The sequence below is a fragment of the Myxocyprinus asiaticus genome, chromosome 24 (genome assembly GCF_019703515.2).
Source record: "Myxocyprinus asiaticus isolate MX2 ecotype Aquarium Trade chromosome 24, UBuf_Myxa_2, whole genome shotgun sequence".
In the NCBI taxonomy this organism is placed as follows: domain Eukaryota; kingdom Metazoa; phylum Chordata; class Actinopteri; order Cypriniformes; family Catostomidae; genus Myxocyprinus; species Myxocyprinus asiaticus.
The window spans coordinates 33,549,481-33,566,283 of NC_059367.1; the positions used below are offsets into that span (position 1 = coordinate 33,549,481).

The 16,803-nt window shown below is 41.9% G+C and overlaps 1 protein-coding gene across 2 annotated transcripts in view; it reads right to left on the minus strand.

The window, feature by feature from the left end:
* The window catches only part of LOC127414632 (solute carrier family 12 member 5-like), a 105,107-nt gene that overhangs the window by 24,132 nt on the left and 64,172 nt on the right, over positions 1-16,803 (minus strand). For both annotated transcript variants that reach the window (XM_051652811.1, XM_051652812.1), the window contains exons 10-21: positions 13,282-13,380; positions 13,009-13,066; positions 12,645-12,819; positions 12,365-12,483; positions 11,971-12,069; positions 11,482-11,601; positions 8,856-8,960; positions 8,538-8,706; positions 8,220-8,415; positions 6,469-6,638; positions 5,663-5,794; positions 5,469-5,576 (exon numbers count right to left, since the gene is read on the minus strand). In XM_051652811.1, the coding sequence (XP_051508771.1) occupies positions 5,469-5,576; positions 5,663-5,794; positions 6,469-6,638; positions 8,220-8,415; positions 8,538-8,706; positions 8,856-8,960; positions 11,482-11,601; positions 11,971-12,069; positions 12,365-12,483; positions 12,645-12,819; positions 13,009-13,066; positions 13,282-13,380 (1,550 nt within the window). The remainder of the gene's footprint in view (positions 1-5,468; positions 5,577-5,662; positions 5,795-6,468; positions 6,639-8,219; positions 8,416-8,537; positions 8,707-8,855; positions 8,961-11,481; positions 11,602-11,970; positions 12,070-12,364; positions 12,484-12,644; positions 12,820-13,008; positions 13,067-13,281; positions 13,381-16,803) is intronic.

Below are 16,803 nucleotides of genomic sequence, written 5' to 3' on the forward strand. Positions count from 1 at the left end.
ATATTGCATTACACTACTTTCCCTATCTGTCACTCACTCGACGTTGTGTCGATGTAGTGACACTAGGGGTCACTGTTGGGAGCCCGAGACACCTCTGGTCTTTGATAAAAGGCCAATGAAAATTGGCGAGTGGTATTTGCATGCCACTCCCCCGGACATACAGGTATAAAAGGAGCTGGTATGCAACCACTCATTCAGATTTTCTCTTTGGAGCCGAATGGTCATGCTCACTGAGCTGAATTCCCACGACTGTTCATTCACCTCTGCTGGATCTGACGGCGCATTTCAGCGGCTTCTCCCTCCTCTGCACTGGTGCATTGCAGAGAATGCCCCTGTGCGCTTCTGTTCGCAGAAATAAAAGAGTATATTTCTCTAAAAGAGTATATTTCTCTAAAAGAGCGGCACACATGGAATGTCTTTTTAAAGATGCGACTTTTAAAAGATGCTTTTCCTTTGTGTGTTATTCCTGGTTGTGCTCATTATCTCTCGCCTTCTGACGGTCATGATCACTGTATTTCGTGTCTGGGCACTGCTCACGCAGAGACAGCGTTCACGGATGGTTCATGTACTCATTGCAAGAACATGTCCATGGCAACGATGTGGTTGCGGCTTACCTTTGTAAGAAAGCAAGCCACCCCAGAGGCTCCCCGCCTCGGTCCTTCTACCCACGGGTATGAGGCCAGCTCAGCTAGCACTGGGGGCGATTTGGGGACCCCAATGGGACCACCTCCACTGGGTATCCCCCCACGGACCTCCCATTCCCCAGCACGCTCGTCTGACCCGATCGGGCTTCTGGATGAGTCCGCCTGCTCGTCTCACGGCGAGTTTGACCTCTTATTCGGAGCCCGCGAATGTGATGAGCTCTCAAGCGCAGCATCGGATTGGTTCGCGGCGGTAGACTTGGTTCGCGGCGGTAGACTTGAAGGACGCGTACTTCCACATCTCGATTCTACCTCAACACACACCCTTCCTGCGGTTTGCTTTCGAGGGTCGGACGTATCAGTACAAGGTCCTCCCTTTCGGTCTGTCTTTGTTCCCTCGCGTCTTCACGAAGGTCGCAGAGGCAGCCCTTACCCAGCTAAGGGAAGTGGGCATTCGCATCCTCAACTATACTGACGGTTGGCTAATCCTAGCTCGCTCTCGGGATGTGTTGTATGCACACAGGGACCTGGTGCTCTCGCATCTCAGCCGACTAGGGCTTCGGGTCAACTGGGAAAAGAGCAAGCTCCTCCCAGTCCAGAGCATCTCTTTTCTCGGTTTGGAGCTGGACTCAGTCTCGTTGACGGCGCGCCTCGCGAACGAGCGCGCACAGTCGGTGCTGACCTGTTTGAAGGCGTTCAAACAGAAAACAGCGGTTCCACTGAAATTTTTTCAGAGGCTCCTGGGGCATATAGCATCCTCAGAGGTGGCCATCCCGCTCGGGTTGATGCATATGAGACCGCTTCACCACTGGCTTCAGACTCGAGTCCTGAGATGGGCATGACGCCGCGGGACACATTGTGCGGTCATCACGCCGGTCTGTCACCACCTCTTCAGCCCTTGGACTGACCTCACGTTTCTACGGGCAGGCGTTCCCCAAGAGCAGGTCTCCAAGTGCATCGTGGTCATCCCGGGCGACCTCAACACTGCAGCGGATGCGCTGTCACAGCAGGTTATCCTCAGGGCAGAGTGGAGACTCCACGCTCAGGTGGTCCAGCTGATTTGGAGTTGATTCGGACAGGCACAGGTAGACCTGTTCGCCTCCCAAGAATCCTCCCACTGCCCGCTCTGGTACGCCCTGACCGAGGCACCTCTCGGCATAGATGCGCTGGCACACAGCTGGCCCCCATGGCCTGTGCAAATATGCATTTCCCCCAGTGAGCCTACTTGCACAGACTCTGTGCAAGGTCAGGAAGGACGAGGAGCAGGTCATCCTGGTAGCACCCTACTGGCCCACCCAGACGTGGTTCTCGGACTTCACGCTCCTCGAGACAGCCCCCCTCCCGGCGAATTTCCCTGAGGAAGGACCTTTTTTCTCAGGGACGGGGCACCATCTGGCACCCGCGACCAGACCTCTGGAATCTCTGTGTCTGGCCCCTGGACGGGACGTGGAAGACCTAAGCGGTCTACCACCCGCTGTGGTAGACATGATCACTCAGGCTAGGGTCCCATCTATGAGGCACCTGTATGCCTTTAAGTGGCGTCTGTTCGCTAAGTGGTGTTCTTCCCGACGGGAAGACCCCCAGAGATGCGCAGTCGGATCGGTGCTTTCCTTCCTGCAGGAGAGGTTGGAAGGGCGGCTGTCCCCTTCCACCTTGAAGGTGTACGTTGCTGCTATAGCAGCACACCACGACACAGTGGACGGTAAGTCCTTAGGGAAGCATGACCTGATCATCAGGTTCCTGAGAGGCGCCAGGAGGCTGAACTCCTCCAGACCATGCCTCGTTCCCTCATGGGACCTCTCTGTAGTTCTTCAGGGTCTACAGAGATCCCCCTTTGAGCCTTTGAAGTCAGCTGAGCTTAAGGCACTCTCCTTGAAGACTGCCTTCCTGACTGCGCTAACTTCCATCAAGAGGGTAAGAGACCTGCAAGCGTTCTCTGTCAGTGAAACGTGCCTGGAGTTCGGTCCGGGCTACTCTCAAGTGATCCTGAGACTCCGACCGGGCTATGTGCCCAAGGTTCCCATGACCCCTTTTAGGGACCAGGTGGTGAACCTGTGAGCGCTGCCCCAGGAGGAGGCAGACCCAGCCCTGTCGTTGCTGTGTCCGGTGCATGCTTTACGTATCTATTTGGATCGCATGCAGAGCTTTAGGATCTCTGAGCAGCTCTTTGTCTGCTTTGGTGCACAGCAGAAAGGAAGCGTTGTCTCCAAGTAGAGGATTGCCCACTGGCTCATTGACGCCATGGCTATGGCATGTCACGCCCAGGACGTGCCTCCCTCAGTAGGGCTACGAGCCCATTCTATCAGGGGTGTAGCGGCCTCCTGGGCCCTGGCTAGGGGTGCCTTCTAACAGACATTTGTAGAGCAGCGGGCTGGGCAACACCCAACACCTTGCGAGGTTCTACAACCTCCGGGTGGAACCAGTTTCATCCCGGGTAGTGGCACGATATACAAGCGGATAAGCCTGGGATAGCCAGCCAGGTGTATCGCTTGCACATAACGCCTTTCACCTCCTCTGAGCTGAAGGATTAATTCCCAGTAGTGTTCACAAACTATGTTCCCTGGTTGACTTCCTCCGAGCCCTGTGGCAGTCGAGTTTTCGGAGAGACTCGCTGCCGGCCCAGTACACGTGCTAACTAAGAGCCCTGTTCTGGGGTAGGTGCTCCGCATGTGGCGGTTCCCTGTAAGGTAACCCCATATGATGTATATCTTCCGCTAATTCGTTTCCCTGTTGGCAAACTGTGTCTTCCTTGGGCAGAGCCCCCTCTGCCACAGTCTCCATGTTTGTAGTAACTCCTCCCCCTTTGGGTAGGATCTACCATGAGACTTCTCCACATGATCGGCAAGACCATGTGATGTATTTTCCACTTAAATATCCCCCCTCTCTCTGGGTGAGGTGTGGTCTCCGTGGTGTCCTCCCCTTGGGAGGGACACCCCCCGACTAGACCTGGTCGGCCCAGTCGGATAATCCCCCTTTTTTTTAGGGAGGGAAAAAAAAGAAGGGGAAAAGTGGCCACGACTGGGCTAGCCTGTCTCTATCTTTTGGGTAGTCGACTTGTCCCCAAAGGGCCATTCAACACCATAACTATGTTGGGGGAGGTTACGTGTCGGCCTGGTGCGCTGGCTACGAGGCACACAGTTGTCTGCCCGTCACACACCGCCAGTTCACGTAACACAGTTCAGCCAGTTGCGGCGTTTTGTATAGGAAGCCCTAGTGTCACTACATCGACACAACGTCGAGTGAGTGACAGATAGGGAATGTCATGGTTACTTGCGTAACCTCCGTTCCCTGATGGAGGGAATGAGACGTTGTGTCCCTCCTGCCACAACGCTGAACTACCCGCTGAAATGGCTGGACCTTGTCTCGGCTCCTCAGCATAAAACCTGAATGAGTGGTTGCATACCAGCTCCTTTTGTACCCGTATATCCAGGGGAGTGGCATGCAAATACCACTCGCCAATTTTCATTGGCCTTTTATCAAAGACCAGAGGTGTCTCAGGCTCCCAAGAGTGACCACTAGTGTCACTACATCGACACAACATCTCGTTCCCTCCATCAGTGAACAGAGGTTACGCAAGTAACCAGGATGTTTTTGATGAAAAATTAATTAGATTACAGTAATTTATTACTTTTAATTGGATTACACCCAACATTGCTTGGCCTATCATGTAATCATTTTTTAATAGATTGACAATCTCATTGAAGAGAGAGATGAAATGTAATCTCCTTTAGTCCTTCATTAACTATTACATATTTTAACTAAAGTATTACAAAATGTATAGCTCCAGCTATGAAATCTGATTGGATGAGCTATGTTCAAAGCTGTAAATCAGCTAATATACACACAACTGTGACCATGTCAATTAAATTCATCCTGATCTCATGAAAATTACGTGACTGTTGCAAAATTTTTGCAAAACAAAATTACGTGCTTCATTACATTTTTCACTGCAGTGTCACAGTGAAATGTCCAGCAGGGGCACCAAAAGAGAGAGAAATGGTGTTGTAATCAGACAAGGTTTTAAGGTGTTTGTTAGTATGTTAGATTTTAATGAGTAAAACGTACCTCTCTAACCTAATACTGTAACCTAAACCTAACTGATAGTGTTATAAAAGCAAATGAGAGGTGAACAAAACAGACATCCTTACCCTAATCCAACACCTTAACTAACCAGCAGTGTTCTAAAAGTAATGCGACATGAAAGGCACATTTTCTGAAGCAACCATTTGATTTTGTGTCACTCCTATGACACTTCTGTCTGACATGCCAGCTTGCGTGCTTGGCTGCGCACGAGCCTTGGTTCTCCGAGTCAAAAGTCCAACACTCTGTCAGGTGAGCTACTGTGCAAGCTTATCTCATTGGAATAAGTGTGTAAATGTGTTGATGATGCATTAAAGTAAAAGTGTTTCTATATTATAACAGCAGTGTATAAGTAATAGAATGAAAAATAACTCATTGTACTTGTAATTTCAGTGAAAGTTAATAAAAAGCACAGTTGTTGCAGTGCCTCTAGTGTTTATTTCACCAGAAAATTGTTGCGAAACATAGAACGTGGCATGTTAAACTCAGTTTGCTAAAATGTAGTTACATTAACGTTCATTTTACACGACTAGGTTGATTAAATTCAGTATTGACAAATCTACAATATTGTACTGTATATAGATATAATATCACTTAATAGTAAACTATATCACTTGGTGAAAGAGTGAAAGAGAGGCTTTGCATCATGCCAAATAACGTTTTTGTTTTATTGCTTTAATGAAAAATTGGTGGTTGTCTTTGTCTAAATTGTGACATGACTGGCTAAGTAGAAGGATGATGGCATACCTCTCTCTCACGCTCATTCTTGGTTAGGTGCATCTCCTTAAGGATTTGTGATCGTTGCTCCATCATCAGGGTCTTTTCGTAGGTGTAGGCGGAGATGTCACTGTCATGCTTAAGGTAAATAAAATAACAGGTCAGTGTGTGTTTGTAAATGAGTATCTATACATGTGTGCAGAGGCAGTGTGTGCGTTCCTCACCATTTCCACCACTTCCACTTCAGCATCAAGCCGCAGGTGATAAAGGAACATCATCAGGTCTTTCTTCATCTGAATGCTGTTGTCGTCCATCTGAGCCACAGTGAAGATGCGCATCTTACATTTCCTCCACACCTAGAAACACGTGCAGGAATACAATCAGTTCCTCATACGATTTCACATATGGTAAATGTAACACAAACAGCCATTAAACAAGTCCTACTGCCTGAACCCTAAAATATAATCTATAAATTCACCATTTCACACTCTAGACTACAGTACATATTAAACAGTTAACAGATCATTAAAAAACATAAATTGAATACTGTGGGCTGCCTAGGCAACAACCTTTTAAGTTAGCATCCTAATCAAAAAGGAACTTTAAAAGTGACAGAACTGAAACGCTTGTGTTAAAAGTCAATCTCGTGTGGCACACAAATAGCTCTTCCCTCGTGAAGTGAAATGACTCATATTTAATTCCAACAGAGTTTGATGTTAGCGTTTTGCTAAGCTAACAACTTGATACTCTAATAAGTAAAAAATTATAAGCACAAATATCAGGTGAAATAGTTGATTTTTAATTACTTTATATGGAACTATGTTGTTTTGATATGTTCCAGTGTTGAATAAAACAAAATCAACTTTTTAGTTTTAACAGTTACATCAGGTAGAAACAGTTCTTTAAGAAAATATTTGCAGGTTACTACTTTTTACAGTGTAAGCGTACTACCATTATTTAAAGTCAATATATTTTTGAACACTGAATCTCTCTGCTAACATGTTTGTAGTGTGTGAGTGTGTGTGTGCACCTTGTGCTGGCGCAGAAGAAAAGGAAGGAGCATGAGCAGGCCTCCATCATGGACAATCCACCACACATCAATGTGTCCTTCAGTGAAACGCTCGCCATTTGACGGATATGCAGAAATATTTTTTGGCACCAGCAGGGCTAAATGAGCCGCGGTGGTCTCCCTTATAACCTCTGTGGGGGAAAAATGGCAAAAACACAATTTGATATCTATGCAGATATGTGTCTTTATCGCTTTTTATAATTTTTCTTAGTTTATCACAAGTAGTAAAGCTACAAGTAGTAAAGCTACATTGCCACAAAAGTAATGAAAACATGAGTTAAAATAGCATGCTTGCTCCCAATTCAAGCATTAAATGGACGGTTCACCCAATAATGGTGAAAATCCCACAATGTTCCCTGCTAAAATAGACCATGCAATTCCCATGCTGGTCTAGGCTGGTTATGTGGGATAGTTCTTGTTTGGTGCTGGTCTACCTGATGGACCAGCATAGCCATGCTTTTCAGCTGCAAAATCTAGCTGGTGAAACTGGTTTACAAGCTTGGTCTTTCTGATAAAGCTTAAGCTTGTTTAAAAAACAAATGGAGATGACAGCACACCAGCATCCCATGCTGGGGAACCAGCACCCAAAACACAACATAAGCTGGTGACCAGCAATGCTCAGCAATGCCTCAGTCACCATTCACTTTCTTTGTGTGCAAAAAAGATTCTTCCTAACATCTTTTGTGCTCTACTGAAGAAAGAAAGTCAAATGGGTTTGAAACAACATAACAGTGAGTAAATGATGACAGAATTGTCATTTTAGAGTGAATGAGATCCCTTTTACCCTTACCTTAAAACCCTAAACTTTAGCCTCAAACAGATTCCAGAGGCACTGCTGTCCTCCCTACATTGTACAAACTAAACATAAAACCCTGTATGACTGTGGATAAACCAGGATAACAACCATCTCCTGGGCATCATAGTTGTAGCAGGCACCTAACTAATGTAACTGAGTAAAAACATGTAAATGGACAATGTAACTTCAATGCCCAGCTGATATCACTAGATGCATTTCTACTAACAGGCCTAATGAGGGCATGTTAGTGCATGCCAGGGCCAGTTGCATTCCCACTGTCACTTCTGGGACTTCATTGTACCTCCTCGGGGCCAATGGCCTTTGGCCCGCCTATTACCCTTTTTGCCAAACAAGGCCAACTTGGTATTGAGGCGGGGTCAATGTCAAAGGCGGAGTTTCGCTGAGTCAGGTCAGAGGGTTGGCACCAAGATCGCCGAACTTGTCAGGTTGTGTATCCAGCGCGCAACGGTACAGGTTCGGGAAATATAAAAAAATAGCGGGCATAGTAAAAATCCATTAAAATGCACAATGGACAAAGCGGTGCCCAAAGTAAAAACTTTCTATGGTTCGAGATCATTGACGGTGTAAGTAGAGAGGCCACTCGGGACACCATGGCAGTTACAGTCGGTGAGTTGTCAATGCTAACTTATCTTGCTAGCTAGCTAATAATTACATAGGATATAAACTTGATATTCTAGATAACCAGGTGACATGATACCTCAGCTTGAACTCCCCTTTTGCTTGTGAAATGATGGCACCAGGGTGGCGTAATAAGGGCGGGTTTTAGGGCAACACTGCGGGGCTATTGGCCCGATGGTGGGAACACAGATCAATTTTAACACTATTGGCTCTGGGTGGCCAGTTGATGGCACTGGCTCGCACTGGCCCGATAGTGGAAAAGCAGCTAATGTCTTACCAATGAAGTTCCTGCAGCGGTGGCGCTCCTCGGCCTGTTTCCAGTTCTTGGGGAAGCTGACCAGCACAGTGTTGTGGCGAAGGCCACCGAGTCCTCCAGCTTGGATCAGGTGTGAAGTGGCATCCCGCAAGTTAGAAGAGATCACCACCTGACTGAACCCCTTCACCTTCTCAACCTCCATCAGCTTCCTTAAAGACTGAGAGATTGAGAGAGAAAGACAGAAGGCAAACAGGCATTGGTTTTGTGTAATAATGGATCACTGATCTCAGTTTGGTTTCAGGTGTGTTCAGTTTTGATTCTGTGTGTGTATGTGCATACTTGGTCTGCTTTCTGTGCCTGTGGTTGGTTGTTCAAGTAGGTTCCCTCCACACATGCCCCTACGATAGTCAAACCTTTGCCCGCTTTCAGCTGATTGGTCAACGAAAGCAGTCGAGGTTGCTCCACTTTCTGCTCACCATCCAAACCCACAAGCACCAGAATCTGTGGCCTGGAAGTTGTGAATTTTAAACTGAATTTAAAATAACTTCCCACTATTTCCATGGAAAGTATTACTTGTGACCATTTACATATACTGTTTTACTGTATATTGAGAAATAGTATCTTTGTGTACAGATAAATTTAAGATCAGGCACTAACCTCCAGTTTTTAGTGTGAGGAGGACCTTCCTCCAGCCTCATAAGAGCAAAGCGGGCAGCACTGAGAGATATGCCACGTATCCCATCACCCCACTCCTTCTCTGCCCTAAAGAGAGGAAACACATTACCACGATCAGTGTATAGACTCTAATACACTCACAGCAAAGTTCTTCTTCATTCTTCGCTCAGAGAAAACAGTCGAGCAACAGTATATATAAAATAATATATAATAGACCAACTCCCAGTTAGCATACCCAAGTGATGTGGCTTGTGATCTCTCACATGTCGTCCATTAGAGGCACCTCACAACAACAACAATTATTTGCACAGCAACAAGTTTGCTACATATGAAATGCATATTTTACAGTGAGTGATGGTTCGGGACAATATTTAATGAAAATTTAGACAAATGCAGAAAGATCCCAATTCTGTCCGGTAGGATTAAGGCAGTACAGAAGACAAGGCGGGTTGTCCAATCAGACGAAAGGTGCGTTTCAGTGCCGCCCACATGTGCGTATCAAATATTCAAGCCATAAACAAATTTTTTAAACAATGAACAAAAAAGAAAAATCGAGCTGTTTCCACCTTTGTCTTTATTTATTTTTAAATAGAAAATGAAATGTTCAACAAAAACTGTGTTTGTATCTGCTAATTCTATTCATCAGTGTTAAACCAATTTCATTTTTTATTTTTGCGTTAAAATAAGAAAAAAGAATGGACACAAAAGTACACAGACCATTTATCCATATAAATGATGCGAATCTGAGGAGCATTTGAAGGAACGAAAACCGAAAACAAACGAAATTTTTAGCAGAACGTAACCAAAAACGGGAACAAAGTGATTTTCAATTGTTCTGGAGTGAAAGCGTTATTTTTAAATGCTGGAAACTGGTTATAACCGGTTAATTTTGTTTTGATCATTTTTTCATGAAACTAAAGGCCAAAGTGTTTATCACAGTATATTTTTGGAACCACACCAATTCATGTTACCCGAAAAAATGAAACGTGCTTTGAACCTCAAGGAAACTGCTCCATCACACATATCTTTGCCTAATTGTCCATTGTGGATGTCACATTCAGTGAATGAAGACTTTCTTAACAACTATGTATAATTACTACATACAGTACACATGCACGGCTAATTCAGATACAAGGAAAATATTATAAGATGTAAAAAGTACTTTTCTCAGTTATTTCCAAGTCTTGACTGAATTATTGTTAGATATGATGCATTAATACAGATTTGATGCTGCCGGGTTTTGGCTCAGAAGCAGATCTTTAATTAAAATTTTACTTAAATGTTGATTAACTGTATGCTTATGATTTCTATTGTGATAAAAAGCTAATTTTTGTTTATTTTGAGGCAACTGGCTTATTTTGAGCTCATTTTTCCAGACCAGGTGACATGCTTGCTTCTCTTGTGAGATCTGATAATGCTACAATTAGTATTTCACCCACCCCTTACCGCAGATACTGTCATTTTAAAAATAACATTATCAACCGTTCCTTTATTTTGTTCTAACCGGTAACCATTTGGAAAGTTAACTGCAGAAATTTTGAACCGGAAAGAAGAAAAAATAACTTTTGCTCAGAATGAACCAAAATGAAAAACGTTTTGTTTTTAGTCCCTGGTTTGAACAGCGGTGAAACACTTTCTTATGATGCGTTACATTCACACGTGCAGACAGAGGGCACTCTCACATCCACCAGGTGGATCTGACGCCATTGAATAACTTTCCCTTGTGAGCTTTACAGAGCGAATCCACATACTATCAGAAAAAAGATGTCAATGTGTATACTCTGTTTGGAGCAGCAGAAATAGTTAATCTTGTGTAAATTGTTATGTGAACATTTAGCTTTGTGCCAAGCAAAAATGCTATTTCTTGCCCTTACATGCACCTGTTAAAAGGCACGATTACATTTTACAATGAATTCTAATAAGAAAATCCACATAAGACCTTTGAAACTAGAGCAAAGATGTACTGCAAAACTCTTACTGCAAAACAATTTTTGTATTATTTTCCTGTAAAAATATCTAATAACATCCTTAAAATAAATGTACTTGAGAAGCTACACTGCATAATATATTTATGCATTTTTTTGCACTTTATTCACTTGTGTATTGTCAAAAACAAGTGAAAAAAATCTACCAATACTGAAGAAGTAATCCAAAGTATTTAGAATACTTTGCTGACCTTGAGTAATCTAACGGAATACGTTACAAATTACATTTTACAGCATGTATTCTGTAATCTGTAGTGGAATACATTTCAAAAGTAACCCTCCCAACCCTGCTTATTGGCCAACTCTAAATTAATTTAGAGACAAGCACAATAAACTTCTGCTAATTTTTGCACATGTTTAGGTTGAAATCATTTATCAGTGTCATTCATTGACAGTACATCTGAAACTAGATAAATATAACATGCTATGCCTAATTATTCAGTCACAACTGCGGGTCTTAAAATAGATCCTAAACAAAACTCATCCTGGCCTGAAAACTGTACAGTTAATAATGCTGTTTTTTGCCAAGACTGAGATTGATTTTCTTTGTATAAAAATCATTAGGTTTTTTCTATCTTTTTTTGTCCAGTCTCTTCCCCCGAGGCTCATTTACGTCAGCTTACCCACAGAACTCGATGTATTTGTAGATACAGCCAGCAATCACCATGGCAACAATGGCATAGTACCAGGAGCACAAGAACATCAGGGTAAGACACAAGCTCATGCCCAAGAGTGACAAAGCCCTGAAAAAACAACAAAAAAACTCAGACACAGGAGCAGAATGTCCTGCGATAGTAACAGTGTTTTGGTGATAGATGTGTTTGTACTAATTACAATAAGTGTCATGGGTTATGTCATGGGTGACAGGACTGAAAGTAGTGATGTGTCATTTCTGCAGCCTCTATTAATAGTTTATAGGAACAGAGTCTAGTCTGTTAACTTGTATCCCCTCAAATCAAGGGCAAGGGTATTGTTAGCGGATCAAAATTATCATTAGCACAGTATAAAAACAAAAGATATCAATGGAAAGTTGCCACCATGATGAAACAAACGTGTGTGTGTGTGTGTGCGTGTGTGTGTGTGTGTGTTTTTGTACATGTGTGATTATGTACCAGTGGTAGAACTTAAAGCGTGGCCTCCAGTTCGGGGTTCTGAGAAGCGTTTGCAGGGCACAAGCCAGGTTTACAAACATGTAGCACATAAGAAAGAACCTGTTGGAGAACACAGAGCAGACAGAGCAAAACTCCATCAGAATACAGTGTGTAATATAAATATGTGTGTATGTTTGTTTTGTTTTTGTTTTTTTGAGCAAGTATGTTAAATGATGCCAGAATGTTTACACTAGGACAAACAAAAACTGCTTCTACATACAAAATGGAATGGATTGACAAGCAAACTGCCAATCTTTTTTTTTTTTTTTAAGATTGTTCCTTCCCAATTTATCCCCTGAATATAAAGGCAACCATAATGAGGTGGGGTTGTGTGTTGTTTGGTAGCATTGCGCACATGGAGAGAATGGGTGCAACTGCATCCAGCGAGGCGATGAGGATGCCACTCTCACAGATACAAGCCGTCAAGAGAAGAGCCCATGTGGGTTCACCATTAGCTTTGCCATGACCAAACACCTACAAAACATGCAAACATACAGTATAAAAACATATGCCTTAGTTATTATAATCAAATATCAAAGCATAAAACAGAGAGAAAATCAGGGGGCATACTAGTACTACCCATATAATATGTAGTATAAAACATATGTACTATAAATAATGACAATGACATGTACCCTGAGGAAAGGAATGATTCCGTCTCGGGCGATGGCTTGAAGGAGGCGAGGCGCTCCTGTCAAACTCTGAAGCCCTGCCCCACAGGTGGAGAAGAAGGAGCCAAACACAATGACCCAGGGCGAGGGCCATGCCAGCGTGCCAATAACTAAGTTACCATCAACACCTTCCCCAAACCTTTAAAAAAAAAAAAAAAAAAAAAAAGGTGAAGTAAGCCTCTTTCAGGTAAAAATTTCAAAAGATTTTTGAAATTGAGCTTTTAAATTGAGCTGAACTGCACTAAGTTAAGCTGAAGCTAACCTAAATTCATTTGAAACTGACTTAAGCATATACTGCATCCACAGTCAATCAAAAATCAAGACTCACTTGTCCCTCAAAACGACTCCGTCAACACAGGCTCCAAAAAGAATCACACTAGACATGTCTGTAAGAGAAAAAATTTAGGATAACAACACAAAGCAACAAAAAGGCATTTATCCTGTTTCCGCTATTTTACCACACAAAGGTTTGCTGTGTATCCAATTACGCTGTACCTGACTGTATATGGTATGCTTCCAAGATGTGCATTTCTGCACTGGGTGGAAATCACAGGTCATTTATTGGAGCAGTTTACTGTAATGACTTTGCAGTAAAGGATACAGATAAAGGAGGTGGTGGCAATGGCCAAGATGGTACCAATCGGGATGGACTTCTGAGCATCCTGCAGGTCACCAGAACGGTTGGAGCCAGCCATGATACCTGTGAGAGACACACACAATGTAAATTTTTTGAAAGGAGTTTAAAAGGAGGTTGCTCATTATGAAGATATTGTATCATGGATACTCTGTATAAAGTAATTGTGTGGTTTCTCAATGCAGTTAAAACAGGTCCCTACCCTGCAAGTAATACAATCTCTGTTGTCATCACTTATAAGAAGACGCAAACACTGGGTTGGGTATATTACTTCTGAATTGTAATTTGGTACTGATTTCAAATTATATGACTAAAATTATAATCAGTAACATCATCTTATAGATTATAATTTTTAGACAATCAAATCCGATTACATTTGGATTACTTCTGATTTCTTCTTAATTTGGTGTCACACATAGAATAATGATAATTATCATGTCTGTCTGTTCCACCTTACCCTTTCAATCACACATCTATACATATATATTTTTTGTATACGGATTACATAATCCAGATTACATGGAGTCCGTTACTCCCCAACACTGAACATTCACACCATGTACATATTACAGAAAACGTAAAGGGATAGTTAACCCAAAACTTTGAACCTCAAAAAAGCACATAAATGCAGCATACAAGTAATCCTTATGTCTCCAGTGGTTTAATCCATGTCTTCTGAAGCAATCCAATAAATTTCGGATGAGAACAGACCAAAATAGAACTCCTTTTTCACTATAAATCTTGACAACAGCAGTCTTCTTGGCAATCATGATTTCAAGGTTGAATACACTTTCTAGCGCCATCTAGCGCTTTATGCATGCGTCAAGCACTAGGAAGTGTAATCGAGCTTGAAATCATGATTGCCAAGAAGACTGCTGATATCAAGATTTATAGTGAAAAAGGAGTTCTATTTTGATCTGTTCTCATCCAAAATCGATTGGATCGCTTCAGAAGACATGGATTAAACCACTGTAGATGTAAGGATTATTTTATGCTGCCTTTATGTGCTTTTTGGAGCTTCAAAGTTTTAAACTCCATTTACTTGCATTGTATGGACCTACATAGCTGAGATATTCTTCTAAAAAATCTTCATTTGTGTTCTGCAAAAGAAAGAAAGTCATACACATCTGGGATAGCATGAGGGTGAGTAAATGATGAGAGAATTTTAATTTTTGGATGAACTATTCCTTAAACTTGAGATATAATTGCTCCTGCATTTCTATATTAATGTGACTTCATTCTAAGTCAGATTCAAATTAACATGACCATAATTTCTAAAATAGCCATATTAAAAACAAAAGACACATAGAATTGAAGGCAACTAGATATTAATATTAATAACAGACTGTACAATTAATTGAAAAATCAACCACGATTATGGCTGCCGCGATTACGTTATAGTGAAAACTGATGATTACAGCATTCCATTTAAATCCACTCCTGTCATGTCAAACATTTCTATTTACAATGCATTTTTTGCAGCAGTTGAGTATTTTAACTAATCCCAAACATGTCCTTTGAGAAATCAAACAGCAATGGGGATTCAGAGATGCTTAAAGAGTTAGTTCACCTAAAATTGAAAATTCTCTCATCATTTACTCACCCTCATGCCATCCCAGATGTGTATGACTTTCTTTCTTCTGCTGAACACAAACAAAATTTTTTAGAAGAATATCTCAGCTCTGTAGGTCCATACAATGCAAGTGGATGGTGATCAGCACTTTAAAGCTCCAAAAAGCACAGACAATCATAGTAAAAGCAATCCATATGATTCCAGTGGTTAAATTAATGTCTTCCAAAGCGAAACAATTGCTTTGGGTGAAAAACAGATCAGAATTTAAGTCCTTTTCACTATAATTGTTTATTGGAATGTTCAAATTAAAGCAAAACCATTGAAGCTTGTGATCAGCATTCTCTTGTAAACAAACTAAGCTGCACTTCCGGTTGTATCACATCAGATCTTGTGTGAACATGCTAACATGCTTACACCACACGAGAGGTGGAGGGAACTGATGCTGCGTTCCAGACGAAGTCGGAGGTGGGAATATCCGAGTTTAAATTTCCCACTTCCGACCTCAGTGCTTTTCAGTCAATTACACGTCACAGTCATATGAACATATGCCAAATGCATAAACACATGCACAGTCTTCCAGATGTTAGCTAGCTGGCTATCTAGTGTCTAATTCACGAGCAAAATAGGTGAAAATGTAGGCACTGATTGTTACACAAGCAATTCTTCTGAATGTCCTCTTGTACATTTATTGTATATTGCATATACAGAAATGTACTGCTGTGAAAATACTTTAAAAAAAAATTATGTTTCACAAAACCAAACTCTGGTTTATGCTTAGAGGTCGCACCATCTTGGAAATGACGTCAAATGATGCTACTCGCTGAAGCCAGGGTTGATCGATCTACCCTGAGTTCAAAAGTCAGATGTCCGACTTCAAGTGGCATTCCAGTCATTATTTTCAAGTTGGATGTAGGAAACTCCAGAGTTCCAAGTTGTCTGGAACACAGCATGAGTCCCCTCGTGGACAAGCATTGGAGAGGGACTGGAAGTAAACGATTATAATGAAAAGGACTTAAATATTGATCTGTTTCTCACCCAAAGCGATCGTATCGATTTAGAATACATTAATTTAATTACTAGATTCATATGGATTGCTTTTACTATGATTGTCTGTGCTTTTTTTAGCTTTAAAGTGCTAATCACCATCCACTTTCATTGTATGGACCTACAGAGCTGAGATATTCTTCTAAAAATCTTCATTTGTGTTCAGCAGAAGAAAAAAGTCATGCACATCTGGGATGGCATGAGTGTGAGTAAATGATGAGAGAATTTTCATTTTCGGGTGAACTATCCCTTTAAATTAGTCCTATCAGTAATGACAACCAATTGCAAAGTGCACATTTTAAACAGTTGGTGGCACTGAAGAAACATCACCCAACACTTGAAGATTTAGAAAAAAAGCAAAAAGCTAAGTCGGTAATTTGGAATTATTTTGGATTTGTTACAGGTCATGCTGCTTGTTTGCAATGTAGATGGTAAATACACTGCAAATGAGCAAGGCAATGAAATTAGAACACTCACATCATAATCAAGGCATAGACACAGTGTAAAGAAGTGATTTATTGTGCCATGTAGACAGCTTCATTTATAATGAGAGCATTTGATTAGTGTAAACCTGCAGTACGTGATTGCTTTAGTGATTATAATGGGAGAGTTTTAATATTGTCGCTTTGCTCAATTTCGGTGTACATTTTAAGAATTGCTTATTTTTGTCATGCTACTAAGCAGACCAATGGGAAGCTGATTTACTGATGTATAAAACAGCAATAAAGTAATTAATCCTAACAGTTTTTAGCTTGTTTTGGATGTGTAGCCTACAGAATATGAAGAATAAGTGTTTCATGTAATTTCTATGAATCAACATATTAATCACGATTACAATATCAAGGGCAATAATCAACAATTATGATTTTGGT